This window comes from Myotis daubentonii, chromosome 2 (genome assembly GCF_963259705.1).
Source record: "Myotis daubentonii chromosome 2, mMyoDau2.1, whole genome shotgun sequence".
Taxonomy (NCBI): domain Eukaryota; kingdom Metazoa; phylum Chordata; class Mammalia; order Chiroptera; family Vespertilionidae; genus Myotis; species Myotis daubentonii.
In genome coordinates this window covers 196096880-196118259 of record NC_081841.1, presented here as the reverse complement: position 1 = coordinate 196118259, position 21380 = coordinate 196096880, and the positions used below count along the sequence as shown (strand labels likewise).

Here is a 21380-nt window from a genome sequence, read left to right as displayed (position 1 = left end):
CCTACCTGGTGAAAGAAATACACGTACAAGTCCAGGAAGCACAGAGAACCCCAAACAAAAGGAATCCAAAGAGGACCGCACCACGACACATCATAATTAAAATGCCAAGAGCAAAAGACAAAGAGAGAGTCTTAAAAGCAGCAAGAGAAAGACAGTCAGTTACCTACAAGGGAGTACCCATACGACTGTCAGCTGATTTCTCAACAGAAACTATGCAGGCCAGAAGGGAGTGGCAAGAAATATTCAAAGTGATGAATGCCAAGAACCTACAACCAAGATTACTTTACCCAGCAAAGCTGTCATTCAGAATTGAAGGCTAGATAAAGAGCTTCACAGATAAGGAAAAGCTAAAGGAGTTCATCACCACCAAACCAGTATCATATGAAATGTTGAAAGGTATCTTTTAAGAAGAGGAAGAAGAAGAAAAAGGTAAAGATACAAATTATGAACAACAAATACACATCTACCAACAAGTGAATCTAAAAATCAAGTGAATAAAAAATCTGATGAACAGAATAAACTGGTGAATATAACAGAATTAGGGGCATAGAAAGGGAGTGGACTGACTATTCTCGGGGGGAAAAGGGGTGTGGGAGGTGCGGGAAGAGACTGGACAAAAATTGTACACCTATGGATGAGGCGGGGGGGGGGGGGTAAGGGCAGAGGGTGGGGTGGGGACCAGTTGGAGGGGAGCTATGGGGAGAAAAAAAGGAATAACTGTAATAATCTGAATAAAGATTTAATTTAAAAAAAATAGTGACTTAAACACCATAGAGATGTCTATTTCATTACTAAAATGACATAGTCATTAGTCCCTCAACTTCTCTTTTCCTCAAGAGAAAAAAAGGAATAAACACTTTCTGTTTGTCTCATAGCTCTACTATGAAGGTCAACAGAACTATCAGCAGAACCTTCAGTATGCCATTTCATGCACTATCCATGGAGTTTATTGGAATGCAGAAATGTGGAGCTGACAGGTATTTATCTGATGTTAGTGAAGCATTTCAAAAGTAATAAAATAAATGTGGAATTTGGCACATTAGTCACAATTTTGCACACAATAGCACAAAACAAAGGTGATGCAACTAAGCCAATTCCCTCATTCTATAGAGACAAGAAAGGTTACAGGACTTAAGGTTACACATGCAGTCAGTATAGAAATGGTTGTAAAATACAGTCTATGACTCTCAGTCAAGTGAGTTTCTTCAAGAACTTCCAAAGTGCTTTGTACATGATATCACTGCCTATTATAATATTCCTTTTTTACACAAACAAATAGCCCAGTTTTATTTTATAAAATGGCAAAGATATATTCTTCAGGATCACATAATGAATAGTAGAATTATTCAAGAGTTCACTTTTTCTCCACTTCAAATTTACTAATCCTACTAGTTAAAAATACAATTTTCAAACTAAGTTAAACATGACCTTGCTTTTTGGAGAAATAATATATTGGAGCATGAAATATACAAGTTGAACCTGAAACATCTTTTAGTACCAGAAAGTAAAAAGTGCTCAAAACAAAACAAAAACCTTCACAAAGGTGAAGGCATGTATGTTAAAGAAACACAGGAATAAAATGAAAAGAGTTCCCAATATCCAAAGCTAGAAGAATTTGAGCAACAAAATAAAGTAGTAGTATTGGAATATAACTCAAAGTATAAAGTAAATATCTATGAGTCCAAAGCGATATAAATAAATGTATAAACAAATAAACAAATAAATAAATGTGGAGAATGAATAAATATCCCAAGCAGGATTCTAAATAAACATAGGTATTCTGCTCTTAAAGAGTAAAGTATTACTCCCCATACCTCAAGTGGGGGTTGTAGACAGATTTCCTCCAAAGACTACAGAAAGGAAAAAAGGGAATACCTTTACAGTGGAGAAACCTGACAAACACAAGCTCATGCCAGGTGATGGAGGTTAACAACAGTGGAAAGTCATATTGATAGTAAGTACCCTTGTATATATACTGACTAGAGGCCCGGTGCACAAAAATTTGTGCGCTCGGGGGGGGGAAGGGGGTCCCTCAGCCTGACCTGTGCCCTCTCGCAGTCTGGGACCCCTCGGGGGATGACCACCTGCTGGCTTAGGCCCACTCCCCGGGGGATTGGGCCTGAGCTGGCAGTCAGACATACCTCTGGCAGCCCAGGAGCCCTTGGGGGATGTCCACTTGCCAGTGGGGAATAGGCCTAAGCTGCAGTCAGACATCCTTAGCACTGCTGAGAAGGTGGGAGAGGATACCACCACCACCGCAGTATTGGCAGCCGTCAGCCTGGCTTGTGGCTGAGCAGAGCTCCTCCTGAGGGAGCACACTGACCACCAGAGGGCATCTCCTGCATTGAGCATCTGCCCCCTGGTGGTGTGTGTCATAGTGACCAGTCATTCCCAGTCATTCTGCTGTTAGGGTCAATTTGCATATTACCCTTTTATTATATAGGATAGAGGCCTGGTGTATGGGTGGGGGCCGGCTGGATTGCCCTGAAGAGTGTCCTGGATCAGGGTGGGGGTCCCACTGAGATGCCTGGCCAGCCTGAGTGAGGGGCTGAGGGCCGTTTTCAGACTGGCCACACCCCCTTCAGGGTGGGGGTCCCCGCTGGAGTGCCTGGCCAGCCTGGGTGAGGGGCTGAGGGCTGTTTGCAGGCTGGCCACACCCCCTTCAGGGAGGATGGTCCTGCTGGGGTGCCTGGCCACCCTGGGTGAGGGGCTGATGGCTGTTTGCAGGCTGGCCAAGCCTCCCAGCGGGGACCCTCACCCCATGAGGGTGTGGCCATCCTGGGTGAGGGGCTGATGGCTGTTTGCAGGCTGGCTACGGCCCACAGCCACCCAAGCTCCCAGTGGAGGCTGGCTGGAAGCAGGTATCTGGGATTTATCTATCTTCTATAATTGAAACTTTATTGCCTTGAGCGGAGGCCACAGCCTGCCAGGGCAGGCGGGAAGCTTGGCTTCCTTCATCGCGGGGGCAACCAAGCCTCCTGCTTGCTCCAGCTCCGTGGCTACCGGCTGCCGTCTTGGTTAGGTTAATTTGCATATAGTCGCTCTGATTGGCTGGTGGGCGTGGCTTGGGCATAGCAGAGGTGCGGTCAATTTGCATGTTTCTCTTTTATTATATTAGCTAGTTGACACCCTTTATATGATGTGATGAGAATGGCACTTTACCTCTGTGGTCTTCTTCTTAAAAATATATTACCCCATTCTAATATCATGAGGAACATTTGCAAAACTTTCAAGGTCACCAAAAACAAAAAGTCTGAGAAACTATTATAACCAAGAAGGGCCTACGGAGACATAACTACTAAATGTAATGTGATATGCTAGATGTGATTCTGGAACAGAAAAAGGACATTTGGGAGAACTGAGGAAATCTGGATAAAGTATGTACTCTAGTTAATAATATCAATTAATTGGCTCACTATTTGTGACAAATGTACCATATCAACCCGAGAAGATAATAATAGGGGAAATTGGATGTGGGGAATACAGAAACTTTCTGTACTTTCTTTGCAATAATTCTATAAATCTAAAATGGTTCTAAAATAAAGAGCTTTTTTAAAAAATAAATAAATAGTCCTACCTTTTGTTTTTTAAGGGTCTGCCAAAGAAAGGAATTATTTCATTGCTTTGTATGAAAGCTGTCACCTCACTACTACAGGGTGGCTCATCCAGAGAACTGACATACTTCAGGCTGACTGCCTTGTGACAATGCTTCAAGATGACTCCATAGCCTGGAGTATTTCTGGTATACATTTTAACAAAAGTCACTATCATCATCACAGAATTTTTTAACCAACTGGTTCTTATTAAAAATTTGCATGATGATGAAATATATAGCTTATAAAATATTTTTAAAATGTGGTTAAGACAAACTACTGGCGGAGTAAAGGGGCGAGAGAGAAGGGGGGTGAGAGTACAGGGAAAATAGTACTACTCAAGATAAGATGAATGGCTTTGCTCTGAGCACCCCAATATACATCCACTTTCCATGGAACTATACAATACTTCCTTCTGCTTTTCTAATATAATCATTTCTAAACTATACACATTTAAAAAATATTTTTTAAATTCCTGTCATTTTTTAAATATCAAAACAGCAAGCTGAAAAACAGTCTGTCAACCCTTAAATAAGCTTATGACTTCTATGCTAATTACCATGAATCATAGAAGTCACATACACATTTCAAATAGTCACTGGAAACAATATACTGAGGCTTAAAGTTTAAAACATAACCCACTAAGAACTTCTATATTTACTCTTTTAGAACTCTAGAAGAGAACACGTGTATACAATAAACTGCAACTGCAAGAAGGAAAGACATCAAAGAAATGCTTTACCTTTCGCTTCAATGTGGGCTTTGTAAGAACTGGTGGCGAGTTGGACCGAGGACTTTCTGGCTCCTCTTCCTCCTCACTACTCTCACTGAAGCCCCTGAGGAGAGCCTTGTCACCATCACTATAGCGACGGGGCAGTCTATCATTGCCTTCTGGTAACCTACACTTCAGAACCTCAGGGCTTTTCTTTAGATGTCCCCGCCATAGCTCAATCCCTTCACTTAGTCTTCTTTTGGGAATGTCTGGCTTCCCATCCTGGCTTGGCTGCTCCTGAGAGGCTGCCGACTGTTCCTCGCTTTCAGTGTATTGTTCTTGGGAGGTTTCTGATTTTTCCTCACATTCTCCATATTGTTCCTGAGGAGCTGATGACTCTTCCAAGAGCAGTTTAGAATCTTTATCACCAAAACGTTCCTGGTTTTTTTTGTTCTTCCTCCCACAGCGGCCTCTCCGAGATGGGTGATTGTTTGCAGGAAAACTATCCCGGGAAAGAACTTGTTTGTTCAAACGTGTAGAACTGGTTGGTGCCAAAACTTCTGGTTTCTTTTCACTTTCTATTGAAGAATAAGAATCTTGTTCTTTGTTCTCCTGAGCTGCAGACTTTCCCACCTGATTTCAGAAAATAAAATCATGCTGGTTAATTTTTCAATTTTATCTGGTACTATCTCCTATTCTGATCTTTTAAATACTAAGATAAGAAAACAGAGCTTCAAAAAAGAAAATTATTATTTAATAGCTAACATGAATATTACTTATGTGTCAGACACTTTTAGATGCTTTAAAAAGGTATTTAATTTTCACAATAATAGTATAAAATATAATTACATGCCCATTTTATAGATTAGGTAACTGGGGTATAAAAAGTTGAAATAAGTTACCCCAAGTCATGCAACAGCAAATGAAGAAGTTGGAATATAAACCCAGGCAGTCTGACCCAAGAGCTGGTGCTCTGAGACACTATGCAATACTATCTTCAATAAATAAAATGAATATTATTATTCTTATGAATTTTAAATGAGATAGTTTCTGAAACTTCTCAGAAGTAAAAATTTATAAACAGAGAGGAGATCGGCTCTGGAATATGAGCAAGAAAAAGGGGAAGTTTGAAAAAAATGAAAGAAAATTTCTATAATTATTTTAATTTCTTTTTATTCTGATTATTTAATTTTAAAAATTAAATCACGTTAAACAGGGGCAAGAATTTGTTTACATTATCAAAGGAGGAGATAGATTTTTTAAAGAATGAAAGAACTTTTTTTAAAAAAGGTATGATCAGGGAGAAACCAAGATGGCGGCATAGGTAAACACCGGATATTGCTGCCTCGCACAACACTTCAAAAATACAACTAAAAGACAAAATGGACACCATCCAGAACCACAGTAAGGCTGGCTGAGTGGGAATTCTACAACTAGAAGGAAAGAGAAAAGCACACTGAGACTCAGAGGAGGTGCGGAAATAAAGTGCAGAGGTACAGAGGCTCGAGCACGCGCGGGGAAAGGGGCTGGCAACTGAGGACACTGTCTTTTTCAATTGGGAGGGAGACACAAGCTCCCGAAGGCCCTGACTCCAGTTCTGGGGGAGTCTCATATGGGGAGAAACTGGACTGTATGGCATTGGTCGGAACTCGAGGGCGGCTTTCTCTCAGAGGTGCGTGCAGCGATTACCGCGGGACACTGAGACGCAGGGCCTCTTAGGGTAGGACTGAGGAGCAGCCATAGCTGCTTGCTCCACCCTGTTGATCCCCTGAGACCCCACCCCACCCAAGCTGTGTGCAGAGGCTTTTGCATATGAAAGGCCTGGCCCTTTGCAATCTAAAAATTACCTAACAGACTGCAGCTGGGTCAGAGAGACCCAGAACTTCCAAAAGAAGGCCGAAGGCCCAAGGCCCTACAGCAGCTTGAATTGCTTCACAGCTGGGCCTCATGTGGGCACCTCCAAATCCCAAACAAAGAAGAGAAATCTGCAGATCTCTCCATAGCTCCTGCTGGGTAGCCTCGGGCAGAGGCTAAATTAGCACTTTCTTACAGATCCAAGAGCCAGTGTACCCAGTGGTCAGAGTGGGGCCATCCAGATTACAACTCCTCAGATCCAGAAGGGACACACTCAGGGGGCAGACTCAGTGAGCACCAAAGCCCCACTGAAGCAAGTCTTGCCCCAGAAGGGTGTCTCCAGCACAGAAGTTCTCCCATTGCAGACACAGCTGATTCTCACAGCCAATTGGCCTGGAGGTCAATTCCTCCCAGTGATACCTACAACAATCAAGGCTTAACTACAACAAGACTGTGCACACAGCCCACAAAGGGGTGCACCAAGTGTGTCCACCTCAGGTAACTGGGGAGGCTGAGCCACTGGGCCCTATAGGACATCTAGCACCGAAAGCCACCCTATCAACACAGGGAAGCAGCCAAAATGTGGAGACAAAGAAACAGGTCACAAATGACAGAAAAGGAGGAAAGCAAACTACTGTATATAGAGTTCAAAACCACGGTTATAAGGTTTTTCAAGAATTTTCTAGAAACCGCCGATAAATTTAGTGAGACCCTCAAGAAATCTAGTGAGACCCTCGAGGATATGAAAAAGGACCAACTAGAAATTAAGCATACACTGACTGAAATAAAGAATATTATACAGAGATCCAACAGCAGACTAGAGGATCGCAAGAATCAAGTCAAAGATTTGAAATACGAAGAAGCAAAAATCACCCAACCGGAAAAGCAAAAAGCAAAAAGAATCCAAAAATATGAAGATAGTGTAGGAAGTCTCTGGGGCAACTTCAAGCGTACCAACATCCGAATTATAGGGGTGCCAGAAGAAGAGAGAAAGCAAGATATTGAAAACCTATTTGAAGAAATAATGACAGAAAACTTCCCCTACCTGGTGAAAGAAATACACATACAAGTCCAGGAAGCACAGAGAACCCCAAACAAAAGGAATCCAAAGAGGACCACACCACGACACATCATAATTAAAATGCCAAGAGCAAAAGACAAAGAGAGAGTCTTAAAAGCAGCAAGAGAAAGACAGTCAGTTACCTACAAGGGAGTACCCATATGACTGTCAGCTGATTTCTCAACAGAAACTATGCAGGCCAGAAGGGAGTGGCAAGAAATATTCAAAGTGATGAATGCCAAGAACCTACAACCAAGATTACTTTACCCAGCAAAGCTGTCATTCAGAATTGAAGGCTAGATAAAGAGCTTCACAGATAAGGAAAAGCTAAAGGAGTTCATCACCACCAAACCAGTATCATATGAAATGTTGAAAGGTATCTTTTAAGAAGAGGAAGAAGAAGAAAAAGGTAAAGATACAAATTATGAACAACAAATACACATCTACCAACAAGTGAATCTAAAAATCAAGTGAATAAAAAATCTGATGAACAGAATAAACTGGTGAATATAACAGAATTAGGGGCATAGAAAGGGAGTGGACTGACTATTCTCGGGGGGAAAAGGGGTGTGGGAGGTGCGGGAAGAGACTGGACAAAAATTGTACACCTATGGATGAGGCGGGGGGCAGGGGGGGGCAAGGGCAGAGGGTGGGGTGGGAACCGGGTGGAGGGGAGCTATGGGGGGATAAAAGAGGAACAATTGTAATAATCTGAACAATAAGATTTAATTTTTTAAAAAAAAGTTATGATCACATGAAGAAAAATATTGAAATCTATACCGTCTCTCCTTTTAAAGCCTGTAACTCTTTAATGGCTTTAACCTTTTAATGGCTAAAAATGTCTGTGTACCTACTAAACTATTTAGTGCTCTCTTAGAAAACATACACATTTACATTATTCCATAATGTTTCATCTTAAGGAAAATGTATTTTCTTTTCATTTTTAACAGGTCAGATTTAGTTTCAATTCTGATTCCTCAATTACTATATAGCTTAAAATTTAGCTGCTTGTTGGCACTCTGGTAAGAAATATTTAGTCATAAGTTAACATATAACAAATTTGAAGGTCTCTCAATGATCCAAGGCTTAAAAATATACAAATAAGTATATAAAACCCAGTTTTGTTTTGTTTTTGATTTCAGAGAGAGGGAGGGAGAGAGAGAAACATCAATGATGAGAGAATCACAGATCAGCTGCCTCCCACCTCCCCCTACCCCTCACTGGGGATCAAGCCTGCAACCCAGGCATGTGCCCTGACCAGGAATTGAATCACAACCTCCTGATTCATGGGTTGATATTCAACAACTGAATTAAAATATTCTCTGAAATTCTAATGTGAATTTACTGCATTGGTTTATTTAATTTATTTATATATATCACAGATACTTATGAAAACCCAAAATATATCCTTCTGTCACAAAAAATAGAGACTACTCATGTCCTTACATTTGTCTCTAATTCTCTTTCCTGGCACTGCAGCTCTTCACTTTCTCCTTCCTCAGCCTCCTCTTCCTCTTCCTCTGAGACAACAGAATTGGAGACTATGACAGGAGTCCATCGCAAGCATTCTGGATCTACATCTACAGGTCGCAAATTCAGCTGAAGTTTTGTCATGTGATCCTGAATAAGTTTTTCCCGGCGGATAATTACAAATCTGGAACCAAAGAAAAGTTTATAGCAATCAACAATGTATAAGGAGTACCTAACAATGAATACAGAACCATAACACCCAGAAAACCCTGGAGATGATGATAAATGCTTCAAAAATAGCAAGTCTGGGAAGCTGAAATACAGAAATAGGCCATCACATGAGATAGCTAAGAAATATGAAGTTAGATACTTAACACTCAACAACAGCAAGGGATGAAATTATTTTAACCATTCATTGTCTCACACTCCCAATCTCAGAATTTCTAATACTTCCCTGAACTTTACCTCCTATTCTCCATATTTCTAGCTCAAATGCCTCCTTTCTAGATAAAGGTGAGCTCTTTCCTTTGATCTATATTTCATTTTGTACCATGTTATATGGAAATAAATCATGGGTATAATTTATGTGAAATTGTTTCTAGGGTTGAAGAAACTCCCGATACTAGAAAATAAGATTCAAACATTAGAAAGGTCAGAAATAGTTTAGAAAAATATGGTCAGTAGTATCAAATATCATAGAAAAGAAAATGATGTCTGAGGATCACCAAATGTATTATTTATATTAGTTTATATTCTTCCATCAATAATTTGGCTGCCTTCACCTAATTATCCTTCAAAGGTATACAAAAGAATGTAATACTCACTGGTCACTACGGAAGTCCAGCATTCTTAGGTGGTGGAGTGTGGAAGTAATGTCTTGAGGACAGATTCCAGTCAACTTACTTAACTTCTTAATGCTGATTTGCTTGTCATTTTGGTGATAAAGGCACTCCAATATTACACTTTTCCAATAAGCCATGTAGGAAAGACGACCTAGATCGGATAATGGTTTCTCTGGAGACCCTGCTTGGCCTTCGCGCTTTGATAACAAATAACCTAAAGAAACCCCCAAATTACAAGTATGTCAGAGAGCCTAAATTAGGCTAATTCACCAACATAACAATCCCCTCTTCCACAACCAATCTAAGTATTGTAAGCAATAATAATTACAAAAGCAAATCCTTCAAGAAAAAAACATAAAATTGCAAAATTACTTGCAAACCAATTTGCAGGAAGATTACATAATTTGTCTACAATGAACATTAGGCTAGTATCACTTAGTCTATACTTAACATAAACATTGTTATAATATTCAAACTGTTAAAAATCAGGACTTCATATTGATGGGCTGCATTAGTAAGTTTAAGGCAATGTTTTTTATTTAATGTACTATAGAAAACCACCCTTGCAATATTTTCCTTGGACCACTAGATGGCAAGAGTTATATCTGAATTGAACAACACAAAGGAATGCCAGTGTTTATGTAATCTTATCTATTAATATTGTGGTTCTTTGAGAAAGTATTAGATGACAATTTCTCATTTCAACCAAAGCTCTCCTCACAATTACCTATCACCCTAATTCTTGGTAAGCAGGAATAAGAGTGTCAGTGTGAGTGTATAATGGTATTACTTCGTCCTCTTGTCTTGTGCATGACTCTCTCAAGAACAGGAAAAAGAGGCATCAATTCTAAAGGAAAGTATCAAAAATGGAGATGCCAGAAGAAATGTTTTTTTGTCATTTAACATAAAATCAATCTAAGAATGGTAATGTGGGAAAATATATTACATTTACAAAAAATAATTGAAGACAAACACTGTAATTATAGATTGTTTGCATATCTCAAAAAAATACTAATCAGCATATTATTTCCCCTATGTCACTTAATGACATAATATGTTCAGTCACGAGTCCTATTTCAAAACAATATATCAATATGTCAATATATCAATATTCACTCTCTAATACTAATCCAAAAAGACCAAGAAAATTTACAAAATAACCAATTTTATTTCCAGTAAAATATGGTCAATTGTATAGTTTAAGGCCAAGGAGAATAAGCTTTACTGGTCTATATAAGAATTAACTTCTTAACACTGGCGATATAATCATCTGATATGTAGAAGGATTGCCTATTGTCAAAATCCTTAGTTTAAACCACTGTTTCTGAATATTTTCAAAATACTATTTTTAGCAGTATCTGAGAAAATATTCCCTCAAATATCACTATTTTATAATCAATATAAAATTTATTACGAACATACATTAATTCCTAAGCAAGATTATCAATGTGTAAAACAAAATTCCAGTTCCACAATTACCTTTTTAGAATCATTAGCTTTCAATATTTAACTCAGATTAAATTATTTCCTTATCATTTAATTTTAAGATTTTTAAAGGTGCATCACATATTTTTAACCATTAAGTAAAAAGCCTATAACTAAAAAATGATGCACACATTTTGGGTAACAAAATTGGGGCAGGTGCTGTACATCTTTATTAATATTAATTTAAGCAGATATACAATGTTTAGTATTGTTGTGAGTTAGAATTACTATATAAAACTAAGTTCCATTGTAACTTAACAGTTGCAAATTCAAGGAAGTTGGTATTTAATATTAGCTATTTACAAATATTTAATGTCCAACCAAAAAAAAAAAAAATCATGACTTTAAGTTTTAAAGTTCCATACAGCAGTATGACAAGCAATAAATCATCTGCAAATCTTTAAAATATTATACACACTCACACGTGCACACAAACATGGTCCATAAGAAGAGATAACAAGAAATTATGTTATAGTACTTACTGAAATCGATGAGAAACCTGCCATAGCCCTTACGCTGGTATTGGGGAAGAATCATTATACAGGAAACATTGTATTTCTGTTGGCAGTGCTTTTCCTGGTGGAGAAAACAGAAGCCAAGTTTAAAACAATAAGTTGATAAAGATGAATAACAATGCTAAATATTAAGAAACAAATACTAACAGTCAAAACCACAGCTCTGGTCCTTTGGGAATAACAATGCACATCAAGAAAAAATACCCCACAGGGAGGAGATAGGATAATGTTAAGTCACTGCCATTACCCACAAAGCAACTATCCCAGAAGAATAAAATTATAAAATAAACGACGCCATCCAACAGCATATGCAACTCAAAAACAGTAAGTCAATGCCTAAAATGAGCAGAGGAATCTGAGTCTCAATCACTTTGCAAAGCTACAAATTATGAATCAATATGGCACTCCAGAAATTTTAAGATTCACCATCAACTATTTCAAAGCTGCTTTTATTTCCTCCTCTCGGGCTACACAGTGCAGCCCCACCTCCCTATAAGCTGTCTCTAAGTTTACAAATAATAGTCCCAAAGTGTTAGGTACAACTATATTTTTACAAACCAGGTAACAGAGCTTAAATTACATTTAACTACTGAAATAGCCTACTAACAAAATGCTTATAAAGCCAGCTGTCCTTCTACTTATTTTATTCACTTAGATTTTACTTTGGGCTTACTCAAATAAAAAGACATCTTTCATGTTGTTTGACTACAAAACAAAACTTTTTTCTCCCAACAGAATAAAAGATTAAAGGAAGGAGAAAAATATCCTGTAATAAAAATTTCTTACTTTTATTTCTGTGCCTAAAATTCAAATTAGGAAGAGAAGATTTAAACTGAGAACTTAAGCAGGTAATGACTGTGTTTATTTCACAAGTTCTATCATCACCATGGGAATAGAAGTCATTTAAAACTTTTCCTCTTGAGTATAACCAGCAGCTCATGTTCCTAGGAGAGTATATAGTCTGTTGAATGTTACTAGGTACTTTTAGCACTTGGTATGTTCCTGAATGTTCCTTCTAGTTTCCTTTCTAAAAAGCTAGATGGCACTCAGAAGGTCCCCTGTAGTATCTCCTAGTGAGAACCAGTAAAGATTGTTTCAGATTTACATATGAATTCAAACAGATTTTAAGGTGATATACTTACTTTAGAAAAGTATCCAACAAGGTGGCAGCCCTTGACATCATTCTGTGTTAGGACATAAAAAAGAAATGGCTCCACATCATAATAGAGTGTTTTGTGGTCAAGAAATAACTTTGCCAAGAGGCACAGGTTCTGACAATAAATGGTACTCACATTCCCATCAACCTAGAAGAAGAAAAAATAGAACAAAATGGTCAGCAGAGTTTCTCTTTAGTTCCAGAATAATACAGGTCAGTTACAAGCACCTCTGAGTATCCACAGTCCAGCCTAAGAGAAACTGTCAGTGATCAGAACACACTGGAACCTGGAAGCTATCCCTGGTAACAGCAGGATTATAGGAAAACCTCCTGTTTTTAAAACAATTGTATTCAACAAAGCATGAATAGCTAGATAAGGAGTTGATGGCCATTTTAAAAATAGCACTTTTTGCTTTTATAACAGACTAGAGGCCCAGTGCACGAAAACCGTGCACTGCGGGGGGGGAGGGGTGCGCACGCTCTCAGCCCAGCCTACACCCTCTCACAGTCCAGGAGCCCTCGGGGAATGTCTGACTGATGTCTTAGTGTTAATGCTTTGGTAGAAATTACTTTGAGATGGATGTCCGTCAGTTGGACATCCTTAGCACTGCTGTGGAGGCGGAAGAGGCTCCCACCACTGCCACTGGGCTCGCCAGTCATAAGCCTGGCTTCTGGCTGAGTGGCACTACCCCTGTGGGAGCACACTGACCACTAGGGGGCAGCTCCAGTGTTGAGCATCTGCCCCCTGGTGGTCAGTGCACGTCATAGCGACCAGTCTTTCTGCCATTCGGTCACTTTGCATATTAGCCTTTTATTATAAAGGATTGACTGCAGGAATCCTTCAGATGGCAAGCTGATCTGTTTCCTTTTTTAAAAAGTATTTAATATAATAGAAAATCTAAATGCAACCACCTCTAAAATACCTATGTAAATAAAACAAGGAATACCTATAACCTAATCTGTGCCAGCAGCCAAAAGCAATGTAGTCTGACTGCCATGATCAGACTTATCCCCAAATAAAACTATTGAGGGAGATTTTATTAAGCAGATTCCCTGGCAACCTGGAAAATGGGATATTTGTTAGACTCGGGCTGGCCAAGATCAGGAGCACTAGGCTTCATTGCTCCTGACACCCTGTGCTCTTGGAGTTGCTGGAGCTTACTCTTTGATGAAAATGCCAATGGATGCCCACATTAGACCCCTAATACACTGGCATTTCAAGACTGAAACCTTCTGAACAATTTTAGTAATTTAATATTACTTCTTTTAAAATATACTAGTACACCAATATATGCTTGAGTTGAGGAACAATTTGCTCTGAAACAGTCCTATACACGACACCCTTTCCCCTCCCCCAAGGTGAAGCACTTCTGTATTCCTCAACTGAAATAAAGACTTAGGGAAGATCAAGAAAGTAAAAACTGAGTAGACCCGACAATCAGAAATTCTATCAACTAGGATTCTAGTAATGTAAATTCTAGTGATTAAAAGAACTGAACACATGGCAGGTACTCAATAATTGCCAATCAAACAAAACTGAGGATCAAGACATTAATACCACTAACAACACAGAATACTCACAAGCATAGATAAGTCATATCATCATGAAGTCAGAAAAATATATTAATATTTACTATTGCTATTTAAATATACCTGTTCAAAATATTCCTTTAAATAGAGCAACAGAAATCTCTTCATTTAAACGCCACAGTTCATAGATTCTAAGACAAAATTTAATTACTTCTAAACACATATAAAACCAGGTAGCATTTTATAATCAAATGGAGTCTTACAAATCATTAACAGTACTTTTTCCTTCTTAATTGTACATAAAATAGATATATAGTATATAATTGATCATTAATCTAATGAAATACAGAATAATTTGAGATCAAGCTTGTGAACTTGGTACATATGTATTGGCCTAATTCTGCTTCTCAAACAGCAGAATTATCTGAGCAGTGAATAAACAACAGTAAAATAACATCCCCCCCCCCAAAAAAAAAATCAAGTTGCACAATTAGATACAGTATAGGTGGCATTATATTTGAAATGGAGAGGACAACTAAACATCTACTTTACCTCAAAGACAGATATGTTATTCTTTCTGTAAATCTCATTGGCAGGAGGATGGAACCAACCACATTTCTTCATGTGCTGCTGTAGAATAGTTCTACTTTTCATATATTTTAGGCAGAATTCACAAAGATATAGTTTAGGCAGCCTATAAATAATAATTAAACAAAAAAGGGGACAGGGCTTTATATTTTATAAGACTAAAGTTTCACAACAATTTTTTTTTTACTCTCATTACTACACAGGTAAAGAGGCAGAGAATGTATCATTAATCCCATATAGCAAATGAAAGAAAGAAAAAAACCTAAAGATAAAACTAATTTGGGTAATAGTACCCAACTAATAGCTGGAGAGCAAGGGTGAGAAATCAAGACACAAAATTCCATGTTCTTCCTATTTGACTAATATTTTACAGTCTTTTTAAAAGTTACCCCTTTGACAAGACACACACAAAAATCTCACATTACCTCCTCCTTGATAACCTCTAATAAGTAGAAAATAAAGTCTACCTTCAGAACATACCAGTAAAAAAAAAAAAGAACAAAAGAACATACCAGTAAGTGAAGAAGACTTTGTCAAATTATATACTCTTTCTTCCTTTATTTGTAATCATTCATTCATTACTATCAGAAAATAAACATTTGTTGAATATGTATTGTGTCAGGACCTGTACACTAGGCATACAGTGCTGAGTGAAATGGACATATAGTGGATATCATAAAAGCAGATTTTATATTTCTTTTTAAGTATAAAATTATAATATTGAATATGTTTTTTCCAAGTTAGGACATATTATAGTACCTCCATCTTCCACTCCTGAAATTCTGGCTTTCCCTCTGGTTAAATATCACATTCAATTCTGCAACTCAAAAGCCTATTACTCAACAAGTGAAATAAAAGTTCAAATTATTCTTCCAGATGTTCTCTGTTACTATTTCATATTTAGTCTTGCTATTTTAGCAGTAGTTTAACAGGACTTCTTCCTTATAATGTACTTTTAATGAGGAGCTAGGTAATGAAATTAAGTGATCAGATCGGTTCATAATGGAAGGAATATAACCTAAATTAAAAAACAGCAAGTTTTATACCTATTTTAGTCTGAGCCCAGAAGACCACATGGCTCTTCTATTATAAAATGTACACCTCTTATAACCCTTGCATCCTGAAATGTGTCCAGAACTGATCATGTCCTAGTAATCTAAGATGATACCATCCCTAAAATTGCATATGCAAAATACTGAATTATTCAATGACAAAAAATATACCCCAAATAAATTACTTTATCTTCTCTCATATAAATAATTAAGTATTGAGGCTGAAGAAGATTTTTAAAACTTATTAATTTAGTTACTATCAGTTTGGATAGCTATGCTTTAAAAGATTACCCTGGAATTTTTTTTTAAAAAGGCAGATTAACACACACAAACGTTTGATTTGTTAAAGTGTGAAGACCATACTATTTTTTCAAGTCTACTTTAGAAGCAGTTTTTAAAGCATAATTATTTTTCTGAGAACATGTAACATTCAACTAAACCCTCTCCAAAGGTATATTTATGGAACACTAGTCCTGTATGTACTAAGTGTTTCATGCTAAACTAAGGGTGGGAAAGGGCATGTAATTTTTTTCCCTTCTCCGTTGGGAATTTACATTAATTCTTCCTATACCACATCTTATTTTTAAACTGTCGTTCAGCATACTAAAAACTTCCAAGGAACTATTGAAGTATAATATTCTAAATGTCTACAACATGTAATACTGTTTTCTAAAATCTCTAGTATAAGCCAAACCAAAACAACATAAAATTATACATTAGCATAAAACGTATTCCAAATAAAGTACTGAATAAAACAAATGACTGACATTATAAATTGAAGTCAAGAAGCAAGACCCAAAACATAGAAAACAAAGTTCCCTAGGCTACGTTGTTTATTTCCTTTGCAGGTTGTCTCAAACTACTCAGAAAAGAAGGGCAGCAGGATAAACAGCTTTCTCCTTCTTTACCATCAGTTAAAACATCTCAGAATGAAATGGCCGCAACTGCTAGACTGTCTTCCTGAATGTCTGGATTTTATACAACTATAATTCATGCCCCCCCCCCACTATTCTACTACTTATCTTTATTTACCTGTGCTAAATTCTCAATAAGCAATTACTTTAACTTGTTGCAACATGAAGAAGATACAGAAGAATCCCTGAGTACAGTTTTACTTTAAGAGCTAAACATTACAACTAAATATTCCCCACAATGTGAATCTGAGAAACCTAAACAAAATTCTGTGCTTTTAAAAATAATGGGGGGGGGGGGGGGAGTGCAGATAGGAATGGAGAGAAAGGAAGGAAAGAAATGAAAGGAAAAGAAGGAAATAATGAAGAAAGGAAAGGAAAAGAGCCAGTGAGTGACAGGCTATAACTTTCTCCAGGTTATGGTAAAGATAAATGCCAACTTTAAAAGCATCTAATTAAACTTATAGGTCTCAGTACATGAAAATAAAATACAATTTATTTCCTAAGGTCTATGAGAGAAGCATAATTTTTTTAAAAGCTCTATTAGGTAAACAAGTTGTTTAAGACAACATCAGAAAAAATGAAATCTCTGAGAAAATTACTGCCAAGTCTTATCAGGTAAATTATGAATTCATGCTATTTCTTTGGAATAATAAGATGTAAAGCATTTTATTGATGAGTAAAAAAAAACCAACTTTAGCAAATCTTATTATATGAAAAACAATAAAGTAAAAGGAAGCAGAATCATGATCTACTTCATTCCAATTCATTCTTGCTGGAAACATTTTAAAAGCCTCTTACTTTACTATAATCAGGCCCACTGGGATAATACTGCTAATCTAAAGGGAATCATCTGATAAAAGTCCTGAAAAAACAAAGTGTTTTTCTAGTAATAGTACCAATAACTGCAGTTCTGTCATTGAAAAAAATACATCATCAAGAACGAACATTAGATCACATGAAATAAAGTGTAGTTATAGAGATTAGGAATACTCCTAACCCTAGAGAATATTGCTGGATGATGCTTTTGTCATCTTCCTGACAGCACCTTAGATTTGATTATCAAATAGGGGTATGGTTGCTCTGATCAACTTCATCATGGGGTGTAGCTCCACACTTGAAATTTATTCTAAAGCAAGTCACTATGTTGACACCCTAGCCAGGGGTGGGCAAACTTTTTGACTCGAGGGCCACAATGGGTTCTTAAACTGGACCTGAGGGCCGGAACAAAAGCATGGATGGAGTGCTTGTGTGAACTAATATAAATTCAAAGTAAACATCATTACATAAAAGGGTACAGTCTTTTTTTTTTTTTTTTTAGTTTTATTCATTTCAAACGGGCCGAATCTGGCCCACGGGCTGTAGTTTGCCCACGGCTGCACCTGTGAAGTTAGGGCTGTGCTACAGCTGTGTGCTTTGGAAGCACTGTTCCCTTACTTCTACAATGATGCAAATATTCTTCCCAGGAATTCCTTCATGGCTTTTAACATTGCCCAACATAGCAGTATTTTATATGGCCTTCATAATAGATCAACTTGTAGTAAAATTTTAATACCATAATAAAAATTATAACAAATATCACTTGAATCAAAGGTAATGAATAAGCCCTGGCTGGTTTGGTTCAGTGGATAGAGTGTCGGCCTGCGGACTGAAAGATCCCAGTTCAATTCCAGTCAAGGGCACATGCCTGGGTTACAGGCTCGTTCCCCAATAAGAGGCAGGCAAAAGGCAGCCAATCAATAATTCTCTCTCATCATTGATGTTTCTATCTCTCTCCCTCTCCCTTCCTCTCTGAAATCAATAAAAATATATATTTTTTAAAAGGTAATGAATGGTACCAGCTACATGAGAACAAGCTAGGTACAGATGCTACATGGAATAGTGCAAGCACAGTGGTTAAAGGCTATGGCTATATGGAAGAGAAAAGTGAGATTAAATCTGGGCATGTGCGCTGGTTTAAATCTGACACTTTAAACTGTATGATCTTGAATAAGGTTGCTGGGCCCTGGTCTATAAAACAAAGATAGTAATATCCACCTTATAGAATTACTCCAGAAATGTTTAATTCAGTACCAAGCTCAACAAATGGTAAACAGAGCTGCTATTATTTATAATTAGTACTATGAATATTTTTATTCTCCTTGCATCCATTTTACTCTATCATTTAATGGTCATTCAAAGACTTTAAGAATGCATTATTCAGTAACAGGACCTACACATAATCTATACCAGCGGTTGCCAACCTGTGGTCTGCGAGGTCTGAAAGGTTGGCGACTGCTGAACAATGAATCAAGTTAGGAACAAGATCAAAAGGTTAAGGAAATGTCCTAAGCTACTCAATTATGTGGGAATCTGCCTAAGATCTCAATATGATCTTGTAGTGAAGAGGTTATTATGAAGCTAAGCTCTAAACAGCTCAGGAGTAGACGATATGCCATGATTACAGTAACTCCTCTGTCATGTTTTTTTACTGGGAGAGTGGGGCTCTCTGAACCTGTCTACCATGTATGAGCATCACATGGCCCTGTTGAAGAAATTCAGGGTTAAAACTCTAATTTAACTCTTCAACGTCTGACACTGAATCATACCACTCCAAATGAAGTACTACTATTGCTTTATTGTTGTTTCACTTTGTTTTAAGTCAGGGATGCAAGATTACTTAATATACAATGCATACACAGCCCTGGACCATACTGCTCAGTGGTTACAGAGTGTTCGTCCTCACACCAAAGGATCTCGGGTTCAATTCCCGGTCAAGGGCATGTGCCTGGATTTTGGGTTTGTGTGCGGAAGGCAACCAGTCGATATGACTCTCTCATATCAATGTTTCTCTCTCTGTCTCACTCTCTCTGTCTCTCTCTCTCTCCCACTCCCTCCCTTCCTTCCACTCTCTCTGAAAAGCAATGGAAAAAATATCCTCTGGTAAGAATTATCAAAAAAACAACAAACAAATAAAAAACAATGCACACACAAATGTTTGACATTATGGGAGATAATGCTTAATTCCACTTTCCAAAAGATATTTTCCTCTTGTGATCTTTTTGTTTGTTTGCTCTAATTGTCCTCTTTTTACGTGCATTGGAATCTGCAATTTTTTAAAGTGTTTAAAACCTTTAAAAAATAATTTGTAAGTAATTTAACACAGAATGATAAAGTCATTAATAAAGTTAAGGATACAGAATTATTATTTGGAAAACACAGTATCTCTAAACATTTTCGTCAACTCAAGTTTAAAAGAACTCAGAAGTAAAACAAGACAAAACTCATTTAAATAGATATATGTAATTCTTTTGCCTGGTAGGTGTGGCTCCGTGGTTGAGCATCGACCTATGAACCAGGAGGTCATGGTTTGATTCTCTAGTCAGCGCACATGCCCAGATTGTGGGCTCGATCCCTAATAGGGGGCATGCAGGAGGCAGCTGATCAAAGATTCTCTTTCTTTCTTTTTTTTAATATATATTTTATTGATTTTTTACAGAGAGGAAGGGAGAGGGATAGAGAGAAACATCGATGAGAGAGAAACATCGATCAGCCGCCTCCTGCACACCCGCTACTGGGGATGTGCCCGCAACTAAGGTACATGCCCTTGACCGGAATCGAACCTGGGACCTTTCAGTCCGCAGGCCGGCGCTCTATCCACTGAGCCAAACCAGTTATGGCAAAAGATTCTCTTTCATTACTGATGTTTATATCTCTCTCACTCCCTCGCCCTTTCTCTCTGAAATCAATAAAAATATATTTTTTAAGTTTAAATAGATATACAGAGTTTTATTTAAAAATGCAACCAAGATAATTATGAATTCAAAGACAGAAAAAAAGTCACAATTATTAAAGAACCTATAAAATTACAGAATCTTTTCTGATGAAAATTTCAGGGAAACCTCCACAATGAATAAGAAAATATATAGAAAATGTCTAAAATTCTATTTAAAGTTGATGAATTTTTATAGCTCCTGTCCTATTGCTGCTCTCTGATTCCTATTATACTTGTTATTTTTCTGCTAGCAATGTTTATTCCTTCACTGACAACCAATTCCCTGAAACCTGATTAAGAAGTCTGGTTTTAGTGATAATCTCATCAAAACAAAATGTAACATTCTTAATGAAGCCTTTTAACAACCTTGACAACAGCTTCATGGTTCAATTCTTATCAATACTCTTGATGAGCAAGTGCTGAGACTGACTCTATTTCCATTCCTGAATCAATTGATTTCCTCTCTTCCCCTTGAGTAGAAGAGACAAGGTACCTGTGGTATCAGTCTATCTATACCACAATCCCTAAAACAGTTGATACACACATTGAACAAGCTTTCTTTTCTAAGTTGAGCACTCTTGTAGTAATGTGCATAGTTTGCAAAGAAAAGAGCTCACTAATAAATGGTAATATTTTATTTTAAACCTAATGAAGAAATTAATCCCTCAGCATACTTCATCTTGGCTATTCAGAACTCCTAAGGAGTAAGTTGTCTTTAATACCTGAGTTCTATAGGTAGTTGAGAAATTTTCTGTTCTCTTTTAACATATATGTCATTTTATATATTTATATATATATTTATAATCTTCTTTTAACAATCTCAGATTGTTGTTATTCCATGATATAAATAGAATGCTG

The 21380-nt window shown here is 37.4% G+C and overlaps 1 protein-coding gene across 3 annotated transcripts in view; it reads right to left on the bottom strand.

The window, feature by feature from the left end:
- KAT6A (lysine acetyltransferase 6A) overlaps positions 1–21380 on the bottom strand; it is a 130160-nt gene that overhangs the window by 10675 nt on the left and 98105 nt on the right. For all 3 annotated transcript variants that reach the window (XM_059685299.1, XM_059685301.1, XM_059685300.1), the window contains 6 exons: positions 14770–14911; positions 12674–12835; positions 11499–11592; positions 9514–9745; positions 8666–8873; positions 4336–4938 (listed from right to left, as the gene is read on the bottom strand). In XM_059685299.1, the coding sequence (XP_059541282.1) occupies positions 4336–4938; positions 8666–8873; positions 9514–9745; positions 11499–11592; positions 12674–12835; positions 14770–14911 (1441 nt within the window). The remainder of the gene's footprint in view (positions 1–4335; positions 4939–8665; positions 8874–9513; positions 9746–11498; positions 11593–12673; positions 12836–14769; positions 14912–21380) is intronic.